Here is a 24,748-nt window from a genome sequence, read left to right on the forward strand (position 1 = left end):
GAAGAGGGTTTAGCACTTGGAGAGAACGGAAATTTAGATATCCAAGGTATGGGATGCTTGAGAAAAAGACAAAACAAAGCGCAACTTTATGATCTGCATAAAGTTACGCCAAATCAGGTTAATGCATTAAGGGTATTATAGGGTTAGTTCACACAAAAAAGAAAATTATCACATAATTTACTCACCCTCAAGCCATCCTAGGTGTATATGACTTTCTTCTTTCAGTCAAACACAATCAGAGTTATATTAAAAATATCCTGGCTCTTCCAAGCTTTATAATGGGAGCGAATAGTAACCGAGATTTTGAAGCCCAAAAAAGTGCATCCATCCATCATAAAAGTAATCCATACGACTCCAGAGGGTTAATAAAGGCCGTCTAATGTGAAGCAATGAGTTTTTGTAAGGAAAATATCAATTTTTATAACTTTATAAACTGTAATTTCTAGTTTCCGCTAACGTCCTGCGCGTTCACAAGCTCCAGCATATGACGTAGGATGTAGGAGTATCATATGCTTAGGTGAGCGTAAACTCTTGAGGTTCAAACAAACTCAAGCTCCTCCAACATTTCTCTTTAAAAATTCTCCTTTTAGACTTATAATTTGTGACCGGCTTTGTTTTGCTCTATCCTGCACGATTTATCGCACAATATGCACTTAAACACGAATCCTAGTGCAATTATGAAATCGCAAAGGCTGTGTTTTTTTTCTTATGCCCAGATTGTCAATGAAGTATGGCTCTAAATGCTCATCCATCTGAAAGTACTGTGAGTTTGAGTCGCTTAAAATGTACATTTGAAAAAGCAACACGCGTCAAACATCTTTCCAGACATGAGAAGCATTTATTAACATCTTGTCCAACAAAAGACAACATTTAATAACATGTTTTTACTCCAAACTCACTTCATAACGAAAGTTGAGCGTCCTTCAGTGAGATGGTGTGGCTTCTTACACAGAATAAGGCAGTCGTCTGTTTATTAGTCATGTTTAATCAATCGAAGCGTTTCAATCTTCTCTTTATTCAGCTACAGCGATAGTATGATGCAGTGTTAATTTTGACACCAAATTCTGATTTAGTTTTAGTCAAAGTCTTTTGACTAAAATGCCATTTAGTTTGTCCGCATCTTCCACACAGGACAGCAGTCCTGACTGGATATCTTCCCAAATCATCCCTCTCTTTCATTTTTGTCTCGGTTTTATTCGTTGGCGAAAATTAGAGTAGATTTTAGTCATAGTTTTAGTCATTCAAAACTCATTTTTATTTAGTCATCGTCTCGTTTTCGTCTGTGAAAAAAATGTTGTTGACAAAAATTATGACGGAAATCATTTGTCAACGAAATTAACACTGGTATGATGCCCATAGGGATTTCCTGGAATAACGCACGTTATCAACTTCATGTTATCTATACCCTCTGGCTTTCATATGGAGAAGCATTTACTACTGATCACAGAGCCGTACAGCTCTGACAAGCTGCGCATAAAATAATCACGTGCGATAAAATTGCAATAAATCATGTAGCCCTACTCTATCCTATCAAAGTTCATTCTTCCGTCGGAATCAACTCGCGTATATGGATATTTATCTAACAAAAATGCTCAGCTTCACGTTAGAAGGCCTTTATTAACCCACTGGAGCTATATGGATTACTTTTATGATGTATGGATGTGCTTTTTTGGGCTTCAAAATATCGGTTACTATTCACTCCCATTATAAAGCTTGGAAGAGCCAAGATATATTTTAATATAACTCCGATTGTGTTTAGCTAAAAGAAGAAAATCATATACACCTAGGATGGCTTGAGGGTGAGTAAATTATGGGTACATTTTGGGTGAACTTTAAATGCATTTAACGACATCAGACTTATTTAATTAATCTCATAAGGTAATGTGCTAACATTGGCAGCCCTTTAAAAAAAAAAAAAAAAATCAATGCCATGTAATGCAAAAGTGCCATTTCCAGATTGACCCAGAGTCTGGCATCCACTCGCAGTGATGCGCAACATCCTAAACCAAACACGTACAAAGACCTGCACCAGACACATACAGAAATAGACTCGTACACTTACTGCAAATCTTGTGCCACAGCGAGTTACCATCTTTTTACCTCTTACTAATCCCTAATTAGCAAGGCTTTGCTTCACACTAGCAAATTCAGATGGGTTTTAGCCCACTTTTGACCACATAAAGCATATTCCAAGCAGTAAACAAACCTTACTATACTTTTCAAATCTAGGAAACTAATGTTCACTTTAGCACATGCACGCAAAATTAAATTACTACCAACTCTTTCCTTCCCACTGAACTACTTGTACTATATCTAGAGCGCAACTTGCCCTAAATCAAAAGATCCCTGGAAAATCTGATCTGACTGAATCAAATCTCTTCCTGGAAGCAAACTCAAACACTAAGACTTTCAATTAATCAGACAGCAATGGGCCACATGATTCATTACTTTTTCAAATGTACTGTGCTATGCCATAAAATCTATTTGAAGCATAATTTAATGCACACAAAACTGATTATTCATACTAGATGGGACGTTATGGGAAGTTTACACTCCTTTCCAATGGAGCCTTATGTGTGTCTATTTTTGAAGAGAGAGAGAAATGGCACAAGCTTCAATTAAAGTATCTTAAAGCTTTAACTCGAACCCCTACATTTGCATAGTTTCCTTGGCAGATTTTCCAGTCCACATTTTTCACCATAAGTGCATATGACTAATAACACATAGTGGAAAAATGATGCTTTCAAAACGAAAACCATCCAAATGATGACAGCAGATTCATGAAGGAAAAACTAGTTTCCATCATTCATAAGCATAAATATGCAAAATACTACCACTTCCAATTTTGCAAGAGTTTAAAATATGCATCTTTGAGTCACAGTTCATTTACAGGATGAAATCATTTTTACAAACCACAAAGTTAAGTGTGTTATGTAATGCCAGGGCATTGCTATTATTTTGCCAAACTGGCCCAAATCAAAAGAGCCAATCCCAAGTGCTCTCAAGACATGGCTTAGTTCTCAGTGCAAGACTGTTTTTCTCTCACGTTACCGCAAAATGAGCAGTAGTGATTATTTGCCTCAGTAAAACTATCTGGAAAGCAGACACACTTATACTACCATGCTATTGCTCTGTGAGACACTGCCGGTTGGAGACGATACAGGCGATGTGTGGCAAACAGCAGCAAAGGCAGGAGGGTGTTGCACTGGGTTCACTTCAACATCAGACGGATTGTCATTTGCTGGATCAAGGTCTTGCTCTTCGGTCAGTTTCGGTTCAGGCAGTCCAAGGGCATCAAATAGCGCCATTACTTGCCTTGCAAGCTTCTCTTGCAGAATCCTTAAACTTGCATTCTCCTGCTGTAAGTTGGTGATGGCCTCGACAACAGGCGTAACCTGGGCTGTTGCTTCCTCCAGACGTGCCTGGATACTTTTGCCGAAAACCTTCAAATCACAATGTATCTCTTGAACGGCTCGTTGAAGATTGAGATCCAGCTCATAAAAACGCTCATCGCTGGCTTTTCCGTCTTCGTTGTCTGCATCCGTCTGTAACAAAAGGTCTCCAATCACAGCCTCTAGGCCCGACTCGGCACAATCTTGATCCAGACGGAGCGGGAGGCTGACTTCGTCGCCTAGATTTGGCATGGGGTCCAAGCTGACACCAGGCATGGTATGGTTAGCAGCTTCTCTAGGTGCCAAATAATATGAAAAACTCCAACAATTAGAGTCTATAAGAACAATCTGACCAAATCGCCTTGTAATAGTTACAGACTTCACAACATACACCTAACTTAGACACACAGTTGAGACAAACCACAGCCCTTTATGCTTCACTCCAAACCCCCATCAGCTGTCCAACACGTCAGCCAATGGCGAGCCTTGGAATTCTGTCGCCATGGCAGCTGGAGGCCCCAGAGCCCCTGCTAACTCAGGTGCCACAGTCATCTATTTATCAACAGTGGCCATTATTCCAGTAGGCAATCACCCCTAAGCCCCTGGCTCTCTTTTTTTAGAGCTCTTGTCCTTCACACCTTTCACTAGCTGAGAACAAATCTGCAGGGCAACGGTGAACAATGTGACCGCATGCACATGCTCTGCAAGTCCAAGGCATAAACGGTTTATTAGCTTTTTTGTAAAGGTGTCTGAAAACCTTAAATCTTAGTAACAGATGTACTGCATCAGCAGGGTAGGGTTGCACCAACCGTTGGTAAGTTCTTATTAAATTGAAAAAGTCCACTCTAGAGGCTTACTAACTGCTAGCCAGTTTGCAACGAACTTTGACTTTATTCGGTAAAATGTAGTTAGTAGGTTGTAAACTCTGTGTAAAGTAATGCGTAGTCACATAATGATGTTTTTACCCTCAATAGCAACCTTCAAATATGTGAGAAGTTGTGTTGAAATACCATGAATTGCAATTTATCCTTGATTTTAATGTTGATTGTTGATTGGATGAAGGCAGATCTGAATGAGAGCTTCTAGTCGATTGTAAAAAATAAGGTGAATTTTCTTTTCATGCCATATTTAAGGTTGCTTTATCATTGAACTGAAACATTCTGCAACATGTTTACAGTGTAGGCAGACTCATTTCTTGTTTCTGGACACTTTGTCCCAACCAGGCAAAATATGAAAAATTTACAATAACATTGGCTTTTCTAAAATGACCATTTTGATGGGATAATTGGAAGTAAGCCAAACTAAATCACTATTTAGTAACAATGCATCTGTATGAGTGGTAAATTTGTCACTACTGTATATTATATAAACCCCCATTGTACAAGCAATTAATTGAAAGCGCTACTGTCCAGTGTCACGTTTCATATTTTTGGCCTTGATTTGATGTAGCGCAGCAACTAAAACGTGCTTTAGCTGTCATTAGGAAACTTTGAGTGGCCAAAACCACCTCTGAACTTGTTGACCTAGATGACAGATCATTCAATAGCATGACTGCGTCAGCATATATTTGAGGCTCAGACAGCTATTCCAATCAGTCCAGTCTCATTCGAGCAACAATGCGTGACCCTCAGGCGCTCTGCTGAGACTTACTGACAGCCATGCAACTAAAAATATCTTGCATAGTTTAAAACAGAGCATCTAAATATACCACTGCCAGCTGTAAAGAGTGCCCACAAAACAAAGCTTGTGAAGAATTAAGGTATGCATGTACAACCGGAAGAAACAGACATGCAGTATTTCCTGGGGAAAGTTTTAAAAAGTCTGTTTTCCTTGGAACATCACCTTACAGGCACCCACGTATGAAATTACTTGAAGTTACTTCTTCCTTCTAGGAAAGAGCAGTGAAAAGTACAGGTTGGCATTGTGTGGTGGATATCCAGAAATAGTCGGTGGAACTGTGGTTAGCAGCTAGCTGAATAGCACAAATTACACAAGCAAAGTATTTAAATATGTATGTTCACTAGCACTGAACATGGCATCAATGACGTTATTCCATTCTACAAATACTAGGGTGATATATATGAATTTTATTTTGCTCTTGACTAAAAGTTAACCAATACAATGTGTATCACAATGATTTTGATACTTTTATGTGATCATTAGATTCCTAAAGACAGATGACTAAAAAGATGGATGATGTGTCTCCACTTCTTTCCACTGTAGAAAAATGAAGCCAAAATATCCCAGAAATGGCCACTGACATTGTGTGCCGATTATGTAAATTGAAGCCCGAGTCTGAGTAGTAGTGATTCTGATGTGGAGCCGCGGTATCAAGGTCCTGCTCCCACAGACTCAATTACTTAACAGCTGTCAATCATGGCGTTACACCCCATTTTCACTCCAAGTAACTAAAAATAACCTTTTTTTACTCAAATAAACTAAAACCAAACTTACTGGGAAAACGAACACTTGAACATATGTCAGCATGATGAGAACTACCTAAAAAGACAAAAACAATCTTTGAAAAAAAATGATTTGAAGTTTAATTTTTTTTAGTTTGGCTCGTGTCCCATTCGATTACATGGAGAAGTTGGGGTTTATAACCTATACTGCAGCCAGCTATCAGGGGGCGATCTAAATGTTTTGGCTTTACGTGTGTGAATGTAGCTCAAAACATATTTGTAAAAATTGCATTTCATGTGATTTTTTGCCGTTCACACTTACTAAATCTGCTCGGATTTCAATCAAATATGCACACAAAATAGACAGTCTGAACGTAGTTTCAGTAGGCTAGTTGTGAGTATGTGAGTGTCAAGATATTTTACTAGCATCTTAATCAGTAGTAAATATGACAATCTTCTTGAAAAGGTTGAGTTGAGAAGTTGGATTTATTATGGCCACATTTTTCCACACTGTCTATTTCAACGACTTTCATTTGCATCACTCAAAAAAGTTTATGGAAGTCCCCTTGTGCCATTGTATTGTTATATATAATGGTGGGAGGTATACTGGTTTAAAAGAAAAATAAATACAATCATTTTCAATTGTTGAATTTTTATACACCATTCATGGCAAGTTATGTTTACCACAGGCTTTATTTTGCTCATAAATTGAAAATCCACATTATAAAACCCCAGAGGAAAATCTCAAGGAAACCAGGGGCGAATTGGTCTTCCGGGTTCTGATGTCATTCTAATAATTTCATTTAAAAAGAAAAATGCACTGACGCCAAACTTTTGAACGGTAGTGTATATTGTGAAATATGAATCTGGTCATCCTGCCGACCCCTATTAGTTACATTGGTGCATATAAAGAATTTATGGTAACACTTTTTGTTTTAACTACTTTTAACTAGTTGCTTATTATCATGCATATTCCTAGAATATTGGCTATTTATTAATACTTATAAAGCACATATTAATGCCTTATTCTGCATGACCTTATTCTACATACAAACCTTAACTTAATTACATTACTAACTATTAATAAGCAGTAAATTAGGAGTTTATTGAGGGAAAAGTTGTAGTTAATAGTTTGTATGTGTTCACTATACTAAAGTGTTACTGAATTTATGTTATTCTTTGTGTTCATTTAGTAAAAATCTGTGGAAAACACAGCATGATTATTAGATTTTTACCGTGTTTAACTTGTTGCACTAAACATTTAGACACACGCGTTTTAACCCATTTCAGAGCAAATATATAAATGTCGAGAAATATTTAGATTTTTGTCAAAAGGCTGAAAAATATTGGCGTATATTATGTATAACACCCAACCCTTGTAAAAACAAAAGAATGACACATAAAAGACAAAAGTCCAGATTTACTAAACAGGGCAAATTAGCATGAGACCACAATCCCATAAAAGCACAGATGGGAGTGGAAAGTTCTCCAGTGAATCTACTGACAAAGTGCAAAGACGCAGCAGCTCATTTCATGACCAACACAATCTATCAAGAGCAGCGCAAATCAAGCAGAGCTGATGATAACCAGGTGCAGGTAATCTGCTAACAACAACAGCAAATTAAAAATAACATGGCCTGGCAAACAATATGCTTGAATAACGTCTTCCTCTGGCATTCAGAATAAAAGAAGACGAGAGGAGAAAATTCCTTCCCTTCCGTCACACGCTCTCTCTTCTCCTCCCGGCAGAAACCATCGCAGCATGTCAAGCGCAAAATGGGTTAAGACATGCTTTTAAATAATGGTGCAAATACCAGTAAATTGAGTAGCACAAACCTTAGTAAATCATGTTGCACGATTCATTCTTAGTACATAATTTTGCGTCTGAAAGTGAAACTCCTACAAATGCGTATGCAATAAGGGTCCTGTCCACGCCTTTTCATCACTAGTGTCTTGACTAAATCATGACAGTATAAAATAGCTGAAATAACACAAAGACAGACTACTCCAGCTACATTAATGTTGAAAGGCCTAATAAATACAATTTAAAGAATAATATTGTAAAACAATATTAAATTCAAACCACACTCTAAAAAATGCTGGGTTAAAAACAACCCAAGTTGGGTTGAAAATGGACAAACCCAGCGATTGGGTTGTTTTAACCCAGCGGTTGGGTTAAATGTTTGCCCAACCTGCTGGGTAGTTTTATTTAAACCAACTATTGTTTAAAAATTGCTATATGGCTATCTTAAAATGAACCCAAAATAGTTGGGAAATTAAAAACCAGATGCAATTAGAGGCAACAATAATAGACAAAAGGTGAATGTTTATTAATAAGCTTTAATATTTTATTAATATAAATTTAATAGTTTAATAGTTTATTAATATAAATGTATTAATAAGCAATTTAATAAATGTTTATTGTTTAATAATTATTCATTGAACATTAATAAATGTTCATTTCCAACATACTTTGGGTTAATTTTAATTAAGCAATACAGTAATTTTTAAACAATAGTTGAGTTAAATAAAACTACCCAGCAGGTTGGGCAAACATTTAACCCTACCGCTGGGTTAAAACAACCCAGTTGCTGGGTTTGTCCATTTTCAATCCAACTTGGGTTGTTTTAACCCAGCATTTTTTAGAGTGCAGAAGATACTTTGGTGATCGCTTAGTTTTTTTCACTCATGTCCTGCTTGTAACCTCACACACACCATTACTGGTCTTCACTGGTCCAAAAACCCCTCCACATATTGATCGGCTGTGATTTTCACGTTGAAAACTTCAGTCGGTGTGGTTGGGACAGTTTTAGACAACTTTCCATTGATCTTTTGGTTTTCACATCAAACCACTCTCTAAACCCTGCATCAGTGCTAAAAAGTTTGACCTACATCTAGTACAGCCTGTACCTCAAATCACCATCGAGGAAATTCCTTTAAAAGGAACAGAGAAGCAAAAGGGGAAACAATATCCATTTTACAACCACCCAAATACATCCTTTACGATCAGTTGTTAACATCAACAGTGCTAGACATTTGTCTGTCATCGCAGTTGTCATTGTATCTGTAATAAAGCTCAACCAAACCCTCACAGAATGTGCACAATGGTTCAGCTGAATGTTTGCTATTACACAACACCGCAATCACATACTGCTCCTCAAATACTACTCATATTTACCTCTGGACCAGATTTTCGTATACAAGTTTCCCTTCAAATCATGATCCCTGCTGTCTGTGTTCTCTCTCAAGGCTTTCTCTTTCTTCCCCGTTGCTTTCACACAGAGATATTAATCCCTCATTTGTGAGGAAAAGCCTTGTCAACCTGCTAATGAACCGTCAGTACTTATCCTTTAACGAGATTACCACACTGCCCCACATGCGTTAGAGAAGCAGAGGGAATTACCAGCAAAAAAAAAAAAAAAAAAAAAAAATCATCTGTCTGTTTACTTGTTCTTATGAATTACAAATATTTTACCTTTAATTAAGCGAAAAAAAGTGTGCTTATTTATATTGAATGTGCACTTGTAGTGTACCTAAAATCTTAAAAGTATATTTAAAAAAGGTACTTGCAGATAATATAGTACTAATGAAATAAAAGGCCAGGTAACACTATTTCAATAGTCTACTTTAGACATTCTACATGTCAACTTACTCTCATTGGAGTATTAGTAGACTGTCTGATGTGTTTACTAACATACTAAAGCACATGTAAATTACATATGAAATAACTGATGATAAGCTGTTGCATTATTTTTCTAATAATTCAATGACCCAGTGTCAGTAACTCTGTACAGCAATACAGCAATTCTGCGATAATCAGTATATTGCTAGACAATCCTATAATGACAGACATAACGATATCTGTCTAACTATGAATTAGGGCTGTCAAATGATTAATCGTGATTAATCGCATACAAAATAAAAGTTTGAGTTTGCCTAATATATGTGTGAGTACTGTGTGTAATTATTATGTATATATAAATACAAACACATCCATGTATATATTTGAGAAATACTTACAAGTATATGTATTTATTTATATTTTTATATAATTTTTATTATATATAAATAAAAATATTTTGTACATAAATAAAAAATTATATATTTAAGAGAAATGTGTTGTGTATTTATATATACATAATAATTATACACAGTACTCACACATATATTAGGCAAACTCAAACTTTTATTTTGTATGCGATTAATCGCGATTAATCGTTTGACAGCCCTACTATGAATACAAAGTGCAAGTTTTCCAGACTTTGCACTTAAACTTGGCTGGGGCATCTATTATTTTACTCAAAATGCTGTCCTCCATCCAATTAAAAAACCTCTTTTTCTTAGGCTAGTTAACTTATGTTCACGTTTGCCTCATTCATGTGTTGAGCGCCACCTCGAGGAGCCATGAAGCAGTGACGCTAGGAGCAGAGAATTAAAATATTGATATTTGGTGCTAATGTATCAATTATCATATCAAAGAGGAGGACAACGATATATTGCCTTCGATATTTTGTCCCACCCCTATATAGTATATTTTATTTCAAGACATTTGCAAGGTTATTGTCCTTCAAACACTTGTATGTAGGACTAATTTCTTACGCATCTCATCTAGGGATGTGCAACAGTGACTGAGTACTCGAGTACTCGACCATGACAGCGACGATCGATCATGTAAACGATGATCGAAATGTATTTTTCTTTTTTCTCCTGATTGGTTATAGTAGCACTTTGGGCGGCGACCTGAGCTCCGAATGTTTAGCTTTCCACAGCATGCGTCAAAAGACGTGAGAAGAGAGAAAATGGCCTCGAAGTCACGTAGTGATGTCTAGTTTCACTTTGACAAGATAGATGAAAATACAGTTCAGTGCAAGCTGTGCAGCGCCAAGCTTTTATCTTGTGCTGAAAATATCCTTTCAATTTTATTCGTAATTAATTTAGCTGTAAAATAACATTTTGGTTGATCAGAAAGTGCAAACTGAATCCAAAATATTGCTGAAATATTAGTAATACTCTTTTTAAAGCACAACCGGAGTTACACTTTCGGTCAAGCTCACGTTTGCATTCGCAAACCTTTTGCAGATGAAGTTGTAATAGCTACATCTGATTAATCTACTATAGGATGCGTTGGGTCGGGATATCAACATTTATTCAGATGCTGAATTCGCTGCATATCAGTGTTTAGTTTCATGCTCAAATGCAATGCCCGTTATTTGAGACGGTCATATTGCTTTTAGATGTTTCTTTAAAAAACAAATAAAACTAAAAATACTGATGTTATAATAATGCAGCAGTGCATTTTTCGTCATATTTGTTCAATGGCATAATTCGCATGGCTTTGAAAAAGCGCAGGCGATTTATGGACTCACTTAATAATGTGATTAAAGGTCCCGTTCTTTGTGATCCCATGTTTCAAACTTTAGTTAGTGTGTAATGTTGTTGTTAGAGTATAAATAAAATCTGTAAAATGTTAAAGCTCAAAGTTCAATGCCAAGCGAGATATTTTATTTAACAGAAGTCGCCTACATCGAACGGGCAGTTTGGACTACATCCCTCTACTTCCTTCTTTAATGACGTCACTAAAACAGTTTTTTGACTAACCTCCGCCCACAGGAATACACAAAAAAGGGGCGTGGTCTTGTTGCGCTCCCACGGAGAAGAGCAAGAGTTGCGTTTGTAGAGTGTGTTTGTCGCCATGTCGTCGAAACGCTGTTATTTTCATCCCGCAGTCCAATCACCTTTGTTTGGCCTTCCCAGGGACGCTGTACTTAGAGATCAATGGTTACAATTTATGTTTAACTCGGTTCCCGAAAATTATAATTGTGGTATCCTTACTGCAATAGTTAATGTTGGACTGCAGTGCACATAATGGCCACAAGAGGGGACTATGCTTATGTATATGGCTGTTTTCCGTATGAGGTACTCTTCTGAGTGAGTGCTAACATTGTACATTTTCTGTCGCTGCTTGTGGAGATTAAAGAGTTCAGTCTCTCGGGAATTATTGTCTTTTGTGTTCATTCGGCACGACACCACAATAATCCACATGTAAAACTATGTGCAGCACACGTTATGGTAAGAGGCGTGACCTTTCCGGGCAAGGTGCGCTCTCTCTATGGCTCTGGGTTCGCTAAGCTGCTGTCGAATCACAACACAGGAACCGCTGGCACAATCAGACCTCGTTATGTATTTCTGAAGGAGGGACTTCATAGAACAAGGAAGTCATCAGCCCGTTTTTATGACAGTGGAAACAGCGGTATACAGATAAGTAAATTATGTGAAAAATACTGTGTTTTTTTACACGCGAAACATGAACACATGTTATATTGCACACTATAAACACAATCAAAGCTTCAAAAAACCACGAAAAACGGGACCTTTAAAATTAAGCACAGATCTGCCATAAACATGGCATTATAATGAGAACTTTATAGAAATCTACAGTAAATTCTATCCTTACCCGTTATTCAGCGCGCTGTCGTGAAAACGTGCATGAGCTCTCTCTCTCTCTCGCTAGTGCGTAACTTAAAGTTCAATGGCATTTGCATCCTTTTGTGCCGAAACAAGTTGTAATGTTACGTCGATATTACGTATCTTAAGTTATATCATAGGATGTGTCATAGAACGAGCTTCAGTTTATTGTTCAGTTTATTAATCTCATTCCAAGCCTCCAGTGCTTATTCCAAAATGTCATTTTAGAGCTAGTAACAGAGGAGATAACGAGCCGGCGTTCTGACGTAGAAGCTGAAAGTGCTGGACGTAAACAGCGAATGAGAATGACACAGAGACTGAATCAGAGTCACTTCCAAAATTGCTATGATGTCAATCAAACGTTTTAGCATCGTGCAGCTGTGAACTAGAAAAAATGGCAACAGTTTAACTTGTTTGGTGTCTGCAATTTGTGACCAAAGTTATCTTAGTGATTAGAGACGTATTGTGTCAGACAATTTAAAGTAAACCACTGTTGACAGAGGCGCTGTGTTTTGTTCGTGCTCGTAAAAGATGCTGCTTGTAAAGAGTGTGCTCTCTTTCAGTGTTGCCATGTCTGCTTTTTATAAACTTAGTTTTTCATTAAGACACTTATTTATGGGCAGTCATGTTGTTTTATGCTTATTTAAAGAATTCAGTCCCGTATTAGGTCTTATTTTGGTGAGGCAAGTCGCTTGTTTTGGCCTTATTATTCTAGGGAGATCTGGCAACACTAACAGTAATGTATGAGATCCCAGAGACCACAGGGCTGACAGACAGATTGATATGAGTGCAGACACATTTACTACCATTCAAATGTTCTGGGTCAATGCTCTCTTTTAACACTAGAACCGCCAGGGGTCGTTGTGTACCTAAAACCGCCAGTGGGTAAAATTTACCCATGCACACGCCTACTGTTTTGATATGGGTAAAAAACGTATTATGCCACTGTCTTCACAAAGTAATGTCTAGAGCAGGGGTGTCAAACTCATTTTGGGTTGAGGATAGGAAAAAATGTAACCATGTGCGGGCCGAATTACCTTTTTTGAAAAGCAAAAAATGCCAAAGTGCTGCAAGGGGTGTGAGTTCCGTCTCGGTGCTCTTTGGATGCATAAAAAAAGGTAAACTTAAGGACAATCTAAGGCACCCGAATCATGTAGAGAAACTATTTTTAAAAGCCTTTACTAAAAGCCTAAATAGAGGCTTTTAAAAATAGTTTCTCTACATGATTTGAGTGCCTTGGATCGTCCTGAAGTTTACCTTTTTTGAACCTTAGTGCGCTGACAGTTACATTTAATATTAACCCAACAAACTACAAATTAATTTGCAAGAAAACTAGAAAAAGACTCTGCTCATTGACAACGGCATTTGTTTTTACAGCGAAAAGACTTTATTTAATAAAAGTATTATTTTTATTTACTTTTTATTGACTTTTATTTAATATGTTTTTATTAGTAATGCACCGATTTAGATTTTTCATCTTCAAGTCCAATTTTCTTTTTACAAGCAAATTTGCCGATTCTGTAGCATGAGCAGTTGTTTTTGATTTAAATTTGATTATATAATTTCAAGATTTACAGCAAAAACAGCCTGGTCTGACTATATTTTTGTGAAATTATGATACATAAGACACCTGTACAAAACAAAAATTGCAGAGGGACTAAATGAAAATGCAAATTCACTCTCTGTCAGTAGGTGGCGCTTATGGAACAGCAGCGATATAGCGTTTCCTTGGTTACCGCTGTACACTAAGCACTAAGTATCTGTGTTCTCCTCTTTGTGTCTGTATTCAGAGAGGGGTGGGAGACTGTTATGTAGATTTGCAAAGCCAGTGGTAAATTTTACCCTGGTTCTAGTGTTAAAGAAATTAATACTTTGATTCCGCAAGGATGCATTAAATTGATCAAAAGTGTCCGTAATAACAAAAGATTTCTATTTTAAATAAATGCTGTTCTTTTGAACTTTCTATCCATCAAAGATTCTTGGAAAATAAGGAGCCACGATTTCCACAAAAATATTAAGCAGCGAAAAATAATCAGAAATGTTTATTGAGCAGCAAATATAATGATATCAGCATATTAGAATGATTTCTAAAGGATCATGTGACACCAAAGACTGAAGTAATGATGCTGAAAGTGTATATTATATTATATTATATTAATATATTATATTATATTATATTATATTATATTATATCATATTATATATGGATGAAGCATTCACAATGAGACCAATAACATGCATTAAGAACATATAGGGTCAGTTTTGAATTTTGATTTAACTTTAATCTGTGAAAGTGTGCGTGATATCCACAGGCCATTGTAGGGTTTCTTTCACACAGAGGAAACAACATCATTGGAACTTCCTTTCTGAAGCTTTTGTGAATTGTTTACGCTTGTCAACTGTTTTATTAGTGAGTGATGAGACGATTTAATGAGTGAAATTGTAGTTCAGAGGTGAGTGTCTCTCTATGAGGGAACAAATCAGATCCCATAGAAACACCGTATGTGAGCACAGCAAAGCACTGTTACTCATTTAACGTGCAAAGACGGCATTTACGTAAAGGCCATAAAAGCACGGCAGCAAAGAAATATTTGATTAATTGTAAGGGTCAGAGAAATTATTATGAAAAACTAATATTAAACTACTCAGGGCAAATGGTGAGTAGAGACTATTGCTGAGTAGAGGCTTTCAAGGTCTCGTTTGCATGCAAATACAGATTTGTTTTATGTCAAATACCTTAACAGAGGATCCAGATGAGAGACTTGAGCTGGTAACTTTGAACGGTGTCGCTCTTAAACCAAGAGTCAGCTCTGAGAAAACAAGGGAAAACAGCAAAATGAGAACAAGTGAAGACAGTTACAAGATTTAGATGAGACTGAGCTTCTTAAGAATGTCTAATGATGGTGTACGATCTGAAAACATCATGCCACCCCAAGAAATATTTACACAACACTGTTTAGATGTTAAATAGAGCTTCGGTCAGAGTGGATGGAGGTTGAAGTGGAGCCTTAAGTCTGTTATGTAAGCTGCCACAATGGCACCACATAGGGCTCATAAATTAGCATGGTCACATTACTGCTAATGTAAACACTGCTCGGCACCCTCCGTGTTCTCTGGCTATGTTCGGCATGGGATGCAAGCACACTGCTTGCCGCATTAGTGCGTAACATTTCTGTTACTTGAAATAAAATTTAAACTTATTTAAGCTAGTCTAGCTAGTTTTCAGCTCATTTAGTTTAACTTGATCTACTAAAACAACTAAAATGAAAACAGAAAATATGAAAACAAAAGCCTAATCAAACTAATAAATCTTTCCCTGCCATTGACGAGTTATATTGTTTGTTTGTTTTTTGACGAGATTTTCCAGCTTTCCATGTTTTCACTGTACTTTAGGGGGCGCTATGACACATCATGGCTGGGAAGGAGTTAATAAAATATATAACCATATCTCAATGGTGCTAAAAAAATAACACTGGTAATGTCCAGTCATCATCTTAGGAAATGTTTGAATCTGTATCCGATTTTGTGTGATATGGTCTTGTCAGTCAGATCGAATAATTTGCTAAAAAAACGGATGTTTAAACAATTGTTTTTGATATCACATGAAACTGACTGTCACACGTTAGTCGCATTGCATTGTGGGATCCAGTCTCATTCTGTGTGCTCTGGTTGCATACGGCACATTTTGACAAACGTAGTAGATCATCCGGGTATTTCATGCATTTTAAATCCAGAGTTCCCGGTCTTTTTGACCAATGAATTTCCATGACTTTTCAAATTGTTCATGATTACAGCCTAAGCATTTTAAAAAGGATTTCCATTTGTTTGTCTCAAACTATTTAATGGAATTAAAGACATTTAAAAAATTATGCAACACTGTTGAAAAGTTTGGGGTCAGTAAGATCACAGTTTCCACCAAAATATGAACAGTTTTCAACATTGATAATAAGAAATGTTTCTTGGGCAGCAAATCATCATATTAGAATGATTTCTGGAGGATCATGTGACACTGAAGACTGGAGTAATGATGCTGAAAATTCTGTTTTGATCAAAGAAATGCAGCCTTCGTGACAATAAGAGACCTCTTTATAAAACATTTAGTAAAAAAACGAACCCAAACCTTTGAACGCTAGTGTATGTACAATACTTGCGTTTAAAAGTCTCCAAATGCCTTGATTTGTCTTCTCTTATCTAATAAAGTAACTCTGTTGGGTTTTTTCACCAAAACTTCATACTGCTCATTGAAACCTTTGTGTTTTATCCCAAGAGATCTGGTTTGCGTCAATAAATTCCCAATAAAAACCTCTTTGGCCAACAACCCAGCGCTGATGAAATCAAAGAGTGGACATTGTTCTTAAATAAAGCAGTCTGCTCGGTTTACGGGGTCTTCCATCAGCTAACGAACGATTACACAATATGGCATGTGGTTCAGTGAGATGGTAAACACTCTTTTACTGCAGGTCTATAGCATTAAATATCCTGAGGCTTTCAAGTACATTTTCACTGCCTGTGAGACCTTTCAGAGGCAAGGATGAGCAAAGCACTTCCAAAAAAGGAAGATCTGACAGAGCTGTGGCACTATGACAAATAAGGTCTGTTGATGATACTGAGAAGAGACAGACAGAGAGAGACAGAGAGCGATATGATAAAATGAGAAGAATAGTGATTGTGTTTATGCATCAGGCAGGCGAAAGAGGGTGAACTGCAATGTGAATTATCATTATATGACAGGGGTCCTTAGGCACACGTGCCAGTAAACCAAAATATAACTGTTATTTTATATCATTGTGATGGTATATATGGCATAGCTATGGTAAATATACACACTTGAAATATAGCTGGATATAAGTAAAAATGGTTGAATACCCAGCAAGTGTATGAAATAAGCATGTGGTAATGTCTATTATTTTTGGATAATCCAGTGAATTAAATCAAATGAAATGTACTTCATCTCCTCCCCTTTTTATTTTCATGCAAATTTGCAAAATATGAAACTAATTCCTAACAAATGAATGTTAAGTCTGGAAATAGCTCAAAAAAATAGCTAAAAAACTCAAAATTGTAAACAAATATTGCTCACATGACCCACTATCAGTGCATAAAGAGATCCGCTTCAATCCATGTGAAAATAAAGAAAAAAAATGTGCAATTCATGGTAACACTTCACAATAAGTTTTCCATTAATGTTAGCATTAGTTAACTACATTAATTAATTTGAACTAACAATAAACAACAGCGTTTATTAATCTTAGTTAATGTCAATCTCAACATTTACAAATACATTTATAAGGTCAAATGCTGTACTATTAACATTAATGCCCTGTGAACCAACATGAATGTGAACATTATAATTAACTAAGATTAGCAAAGGTTAATAAATGCTGTAAAAAATATATTGCTCAATATATATATTGTTCAATAGCAATGTTTCGCATAAGTTGCGACTAACTTCTGTGCAAAATTGGAATATCGCATCAAACATTTGCGAATAACGCACCAGTCGAAGTGAACAAAATCGCCACTTTCTGATAAACTGGTGCCAAATATCAATAGGAAAAAAAATTGAAGTTTCTGCAGTAGGAGAAGAACTGTGGGTCTTTTTCGTATGTAATAAATGACTTGCGCCTCAGAGCAAGCAGATGAAACGAAATAAACACGGTCATGTTATCTTGCTTTCGGAGACGCCTGGTGTTTTGGGAATGCAATTATGTAAAACAGTTCTAGAAGGTAATCACTTTGATGACAGACTTTGGCTCACGCGTTTCAGAATGAACAAAACAACATTTCAGATGCTGTGCAACAAGAATGGTGCGCTGGTTAGTCATCCCATTGCACAAAATCACATTTTTTGATGCACATCAGGGAATTTATTCAGTAAATGCATTACCATCATAGTGTATGCCGTCTTATGAGATTTACATTTTTAGTATTTATGCACATCTTGGCGTTAACATCCAGTGTTTATGCAATACCCCAACATTTGCATAAAAATAGGAGGGTGTTAGTTAACTTTATGCATTAACTAATGTTAACAAATGAGACCTTATTGTAAAGTGTTTCAAGTGTTTGGAAGTCGAGAGCGTAGTGCACTGCTGGTTCAACTGACAAGAAGTGGAAGTTAGAATAAACCATTCTAGGCAGAACTTAGAAAAGGTCAAATCTTAAAATTCACAGTATCACCAAAGACACTTAGGGAAAAAAAAACTCACGAAAATAACTGAAGAAGCTACAGAGTTGAGAACACAACTGGAAAATATTTTACTAGCTGCTAGTCAGCATTCACTTTCATTTAATGTAAACAAACAGCCTGGACATTTTGCGAAATGTTAGGTAGCGCTTTATTTCGATGGTCCACTTTAGACATTCTACTAACTATAAGCAACTTTGCAACTACTTGTCAACTAGCTTTAGTAGACTGTCTGACTATCTGCCAACACTTTATTTTGATGCTCCCCAACAGACATTCAACTGCCTATAAGTAACAAGGGTTTGATTTGAGGGTGCATACTGTATATGATGAGAGAATTTTAATTTTGGGGGAAACTATCCCTTAAAATAAGTACCCTAAAGTGACATCCAAGAGAAATGAGTGAAATCCACTCCCACTTTAAGAACCACAACAGTTTCCACAAAATAGATTCTTTTAAAAGTTTATATGCAAAGCCACTAAATAGGCTTACTCATACATTACTTGAATCATGGAGAAGGAATGTATCGAACTATTTCATTTTAGGGTGAAATTTCCAACATGGCTGCCAAACTGAGACTATGCACAGCTTGCACTCCAGTTCGTTCCATCAGCCCACTTGCCATTCCTCATAAAAACATCTGTGAAACGCATAGTAATGTTGCTTTCCAAATAACCTGGATCGTCTTTTAGCCATTACTAGCTTTCCATTTTCCCCATTACCAGCTGTCTAGGCCAGTGATCTAACCACCCTAGGCAAAAATCCAGAATTCAGAAGAAATTCTTTTAGAATCATCATTTGAAACCAATCCTAATGAACCATAATATAAATTTCCATACAGAATTCCAACACAAAATTATATCTTTCAGAGCACATACAATAGCTCTCAACATGATTATTATGATTATCAATAGGACAAATTGTCCCATAGGAAATGAAAGATTTTTTTTTATTATTATTTCATTTTAACTTTCCATTAGCAATATGCTATTCAACACAACACAAGAGATTACACAATAACCAATACAGTTCAAACACACCTGTAGGAATACAGGACCTTCATTTCTTAGGACTAGGATGCTATAAAGGGATAGTTCACCCAAAAATGAAAATTCTGTCATCATAAAACAGTTGATGGGTATTTTTTCAATGCTAATGGAAGTCAATGGGGCCCATTAACTTCTTAGTTTCCTATATTCTTCTAAATATCTTATTTTGTGTTCAGCAGAAGAAAGGTTTGGAAAAGAAGCCTCTTACGCTCACCAAGGCTGCATTTATTTGATCAAAAATACAGTACAAACTGTAATATTGTGAAATACAATTTAAAATAACAGTTGTCTATTTGAATATAATTTATTCCTGTGATCAAAGCTGAATTTTCAGCATCATTACTCCAGTCTTTAGTGTCACGATCCTTCAGAAATCATTCTAATATGCCGATTTGCTGCTAAAGAAACATTTCTGATGATCAATGTTGAAAATGTTTTAACATTGTAAAATGTTTTTGTTGTAAAATTGTTATAAAATTAAGATTTCAATTATGCTTATCGATTACTGTGTGCGTATTTTAATGTGGTTTTAAACCATTCAAACGCACGAAGACACGAAAGAGAACTCAATTCAGTACTTGCGCATTGTTTTCTGTGCTGGGCACATTCAGCTTGCACACAGAAAGCTGCCTCTCATACGGTCCGCATACTGAATTGAGTTCTCTTTCACATCTTCTTGCGCTTGAATGGACAAATACACACAAATTATGTCAAAATATCTTCGTAAACACAGTTGGTTATGTCTTAAGTGAACGTAAATAGTTGAGAAAGAAAACGCAATTTTACATTTGATTTCAGGGTGCGTTCACACTTGTAGCTCGGTTCGTTTGGTCCGGATCAGAAAAACAAACAAAAAACATTTAGTCCTGGTCCGATTAGCATTCATATTGGCAATTTTATCACCGAACCTAAAGGGACAGGGATACGTTCACAACCTGATTGGTCGGATTTTATGACGTATTGCCTGTTTTGAGACGAAACTTACCGAACATCCAAAACAATGCCGTGTGCTGAGGTAAATGCGCTTGTTGTGTGTGTGTAGCCTGCATATGATGGTATTTTGGCCAGCTGGGAACTTGTGAAGAGCTTATAAAATGTGTAAAGGAGTCAAAACAGCGGCGGGAATCCCTCCATCACACACACAAACGATCTGCTGTGTGGAGATGGGCGTCTGATGTCTGTGATGGGCAAACTCGCGACTATGACGAGGAAAACAGAGGATTCTGTCCTTTTTAGGGTCTCATCTTCCTGTTTTTGGTTCGTTTACATGTCTTTGGTCCATGTTGCGTTCATTTATCATTCGAGCCGCACCACGGTACGTTTGGAAGCGGACCGAGATCTCGGTCCGCTTGTTTGGTGCGCACCAGGGTTCAGATGGCAGCGTTCACACATTAAAACAAACCCTGGTGCGATTGCTCTGTTAGTGAAATTCACTTGAACATGTACACAGTTATGAGTTTTGGGTCCAAAACAATAGTGGGTGAATTGATGGGTTTGAATAAACTACAAAAATGTATACATTTATTATAATAAATGTCACTTTGGTTAAAAAAAACGAAACAAAAACTCTGCCAAATGGGTAAATAGGGTTTGAAATTTAGCGATTCCGATTCTGCTATCGATTCCGGTTCTTATCAATTTCCAGTTTCGATTCCAATATGGTAAAAATAAAAATGTCAAACATTTAGATATCATGTCTTTTTGCAAAACATTCTGTTGCAGCTGAATACCATGAACAAAAATCAGCAGCCTAAAGAATAACTAACTTATAAACTAGACTACCTAATATTAAAATGTATAACATTATTGGCAAATTGGCACCAATAGCACAAAAAAATACAACCGAACACAGTTCAGAAATTGAGGGTGCGTTCACACTTGTCATGTTTGGTTCGATTTAAGAATGGCATTTGGTCAGTTGTTCAGAGAGTATCATCATTTGCTTACCTGTTCTCTTTGGAGCAGCAGATGTGATGATTCGAGGGGTCATGTTTACAGCTGTAGAGGACGACGACAATGAAGAATGTGAAGTTGGGTTTCGTCCATCTTTGATCTCAATGCTGAGGAAGGTCTTCATGTTGGACTCAGCTTCACCCCAGGTATCGTGGGTCCCTGAAGATGCTTCTCCCTCAGGAGTCTGCACTTCATCTGAACCGTTACACGCACGCCTGACATTTTCAGTGCGACAGTGTGAGCCGCCCCCTGTGTTGTGTGATTGGTTGGAGAAAAGCTTGGGCTGGGCTAGCATGTTCTCAGTGGCATTCCTCTCTTTCTCTGGGATGGAGGAGGACGGGGTGTCCCGGGACCTCTCTGCAGACACTGTGTTTGTAGAATGAGAAGAACTGTGGCCGCTTCTAGGTACATTCATAACAGGTTCGGCAAACTTGCGCATCCTGTCACGAACAGAGTTTGCACGAATGAAGGGCTCAGAGTATGAGGCTTTGTTTTTAAAATCTGGAAAGAAATGATAAACAATTACGTCCCACTTTATATTAAGTGTCTTTAACAACTATGTACTAACAATTAATCATTTCATACAATGCACTTATTGTATACATACATGTTTTTACATTGTACTTTTGGATTTAAAAATTACCTGCACGTAATTAATCTCTGTTGACCGTTCCCTTACGCCTTAACCAAACCTTAAAAGGGATAGTTCACACAAAAATGAAAATTATCCCATGATTTACTCACCCTCAAGCCATCCTAGACTATCTTCTTTCAGACGAACACAATCAGAGATACATTTAAAAAATATCCTGGCTCTTCCAAGCTTTATAATGGTAGTGAAGGGGGAGGCCAGATTTTGAAGCCCAAAAAAATTCATCCATCCATTATAAAAAATAATCAATATGGCTCCATGGGGTTAATAAAGGCCTTTTGAAGCGAAGCGATGGGTTTTTGTAAGAAAAATATCCATATTTAAAACTTTATAAATTCAAATAACTAGTTTACGGCAGACGACCGTACGCATACTGCGCAAGTCGACTTGAAATGAGTTGTTATTTTCATTTATAAAAACCAATCTCTTCACTTCAGAAGCCCTTTATTAACCCCATGGAGCCATATTGATTATTTTTTATAATGGATGGATGAATTTTTTGGGGCTTCAAAATCTGGCCCCCCCATTAACAACCATTATACAGCTTAGAAAAAAGCCAGGATATTTTTAAATATATCTCTGATTGTGTTCGTCTGAAAGAAGATAGTCATTTACACCTAGGAAGGCTTGAGGGTGAGTAAAACATGGGATCATTTTCATTTTTGGGTGAACTAACCCTTTAAATTTACCCATACCACCAATCCTGTGCCTTAGCTTACCCGTTTCCTTCCTCAATAGCAGCACAAGTGGTCACCTTTTAGTTTAGGGTCCAATTTGACTATTAACTAACAATTAACTATGAATTGTGCTTCAATAAACTCCTAATTACTGCTTATAGGTAGTTGTTAAGTTTAGGTATTGGGTAGGATTAAGGGATGTAGAATATGGTCATGCAGAATCACATTTCTAAATTAAAGATTTTTAATGTTTTTAAAATCTGAAAAGAATACATTAAAAAAGTATAATATAATAAGACTGCAAGAAGTTTTGACACCAAAAGCTACAAATTTGATAACAGAGTTCAGATCATTTTGATCTTGGAAGAAGTTGATGAGAAATGTTAATTATTAAATCTCTGACATTTGATTGTAGACTTTGGTATCTTGGCAAATCCGATCAGAGACCTCCTTGAGATCTCTTCTGAAACTTTAGAAGAGTCACATGTGACAATACTGCTTTTTTTCCCAGTTGAAGCAAGGAAGTAAGAGAATTAAAGGGCTAGTTCAACCAAAAATGAAAATTCTGTCATCAATTACTCACCTTCCGTCATTCCAAACCATAAGACTTTCGTTATTCTTCAAGCATAAAAAAAAGATTTATGCATATTGAGCAGTTTAATTCAAATCTTCAGAAAAACATGATCCCTTAATTTTAGTCATATAAACATTGATCAGCGCACTCAAATATGCTTAACTGCACTTGACAGAATTTTCATTTTAGGTTTCATCAACTATCCCTTTAATCAAAAGTCTTCACTTGCCATCCATTTAATTTCATTGTGCCAAGAATAAATAATTGTAATTCTAAGGATATTAATTCCATCACATTTGGGATTTTTCATCCCTACGGGTCATGCAGGATGTTTTGGTTTCTTTAGAAGGGGGAGGAGACAGGAAAGACTGATTAAAGCATTACACCGGACTGGGCCCGTAAGCCTGTGAATGTGGTAATGGCCCTATTAGGTCATAAAGAAGAGTAAAGATCTTGGGACACGGCCCGCTGACTGAGAGAGGGTGACATCTCGAAACTTTAAACAAAAGCAGAAGGACATCAACTTGCTGCTGGGCAACTATACTGCCAGGTATGCAATATATGCAAGTTAGATTTGAATGGAGAAAGTCTGATTATAAATAATAAAGCAATTATTAACTAATTCTAGGACACAGGCTAAATCTATTATTAGAGAACCTTCTGCTGTGGTGTATGCAGAACTGCTCACCTGTATCCTTGCCGTTAGGAAGAGAAGTCAAGAGAGCGTCTCTACCTGATGTAACCTGAGGAAAATTAATTCAAAATCAACCTCTCAGAGCATGACATGAAACATGGGATAAAATATTTCTGAAAAAATGTGAAAATTTTTTCAACATTGATAAATTATCAGAAATGTTTCTTGAGCAGCAAATCATCATATTAGAATGATTTCAGAAGAATCATGTGACTGAAGACTGGAGTAATGATGCTAAAAATTCAGCTTTGATCACAGGAATAAATAAATATATTCAAATAGAAAATTATTAAAAATTGTAATAACTGGACAGAGGCGGTCCTAGAGGCAAAGTTGCTCAGAATGAGGAGTTCTACCATGTGGTACAAATGTCATGGGCGTGTGCGAAAAATTGCATGATACACGATCCTATATGCACGTGAAAAACGCGAAGGCGCCCCCCTGATTTCAATAGAAATTCTCTCAGGCCTCTAGGGCCGTGAGTCAAACAGGCTCAGCGAGTTTCGTTCTGATCGGCCTCCGTTAGCCTCGTCTGATAGCTGCTCAAAATTCATTGGCCAATGGCAGATATGTTTTTTAAGATGCGTCAATGTCCTCGGACGAAGACACTGCATGCCAATTTTCAAGTCAATCGGCCTAACGGTGAAGTAGTTATAGCCATTCTTTTAAAAGTTTTTTTCCCTGTTATAGCGCCACCAAGTG

The 24,748-nt window shown here is 36.8% G+C and overlaps 1 protein-coding gene across 6 annotated transcripts in view; it reads right to left on the reverse strand.

Annotated features, from left to right (window-relative positions):
* Positions 1-24,748, reverse strand: part of smtnb (smoothelin b) — an 88,906-nt gene that overhangs the window by 20,384 nt on the left and 43,774 nt on the right. For all 6 annotated transcript variants that reach the window (XM_048189825.1, XM_048189824.1, XM_048189827.1 and 3 more), the window contains 3 exons: positions 24,041-24,095; positions 21,444-21,950; positions 14,996-15,069 (listed from right to left, as the gene is read on the reverse strand). In XM_048189825.1, coding sequence (XP_048045782.1) covers positions 14,996-15,069; positions 21,444-21,950; positions 24,041-24,095 — 636 coding nt within the window. The remainder of the gene's footprint in view (positions 1-14,995; positions 15,070-21,443; positions 21,951-24,040; positions 24,096-24,748) is intronic.

Source organism: Megalobrama amblycephala, linkage group LG4, assembly GCF_018812025.1.
Source record: "Megalobrama amblycephala isolate DHTTF-2021 linkage group LG4, ASM1881202v1, whole genome shotgun sequence".
NCBI classification, from domain to species: domain Eukaryota; kingdom Metazoa; phylum Chordata; class Actinopteri; order Cypriniformes; family Xenocyprididae; genus Megalobrama; species Megalobrama amblycephala.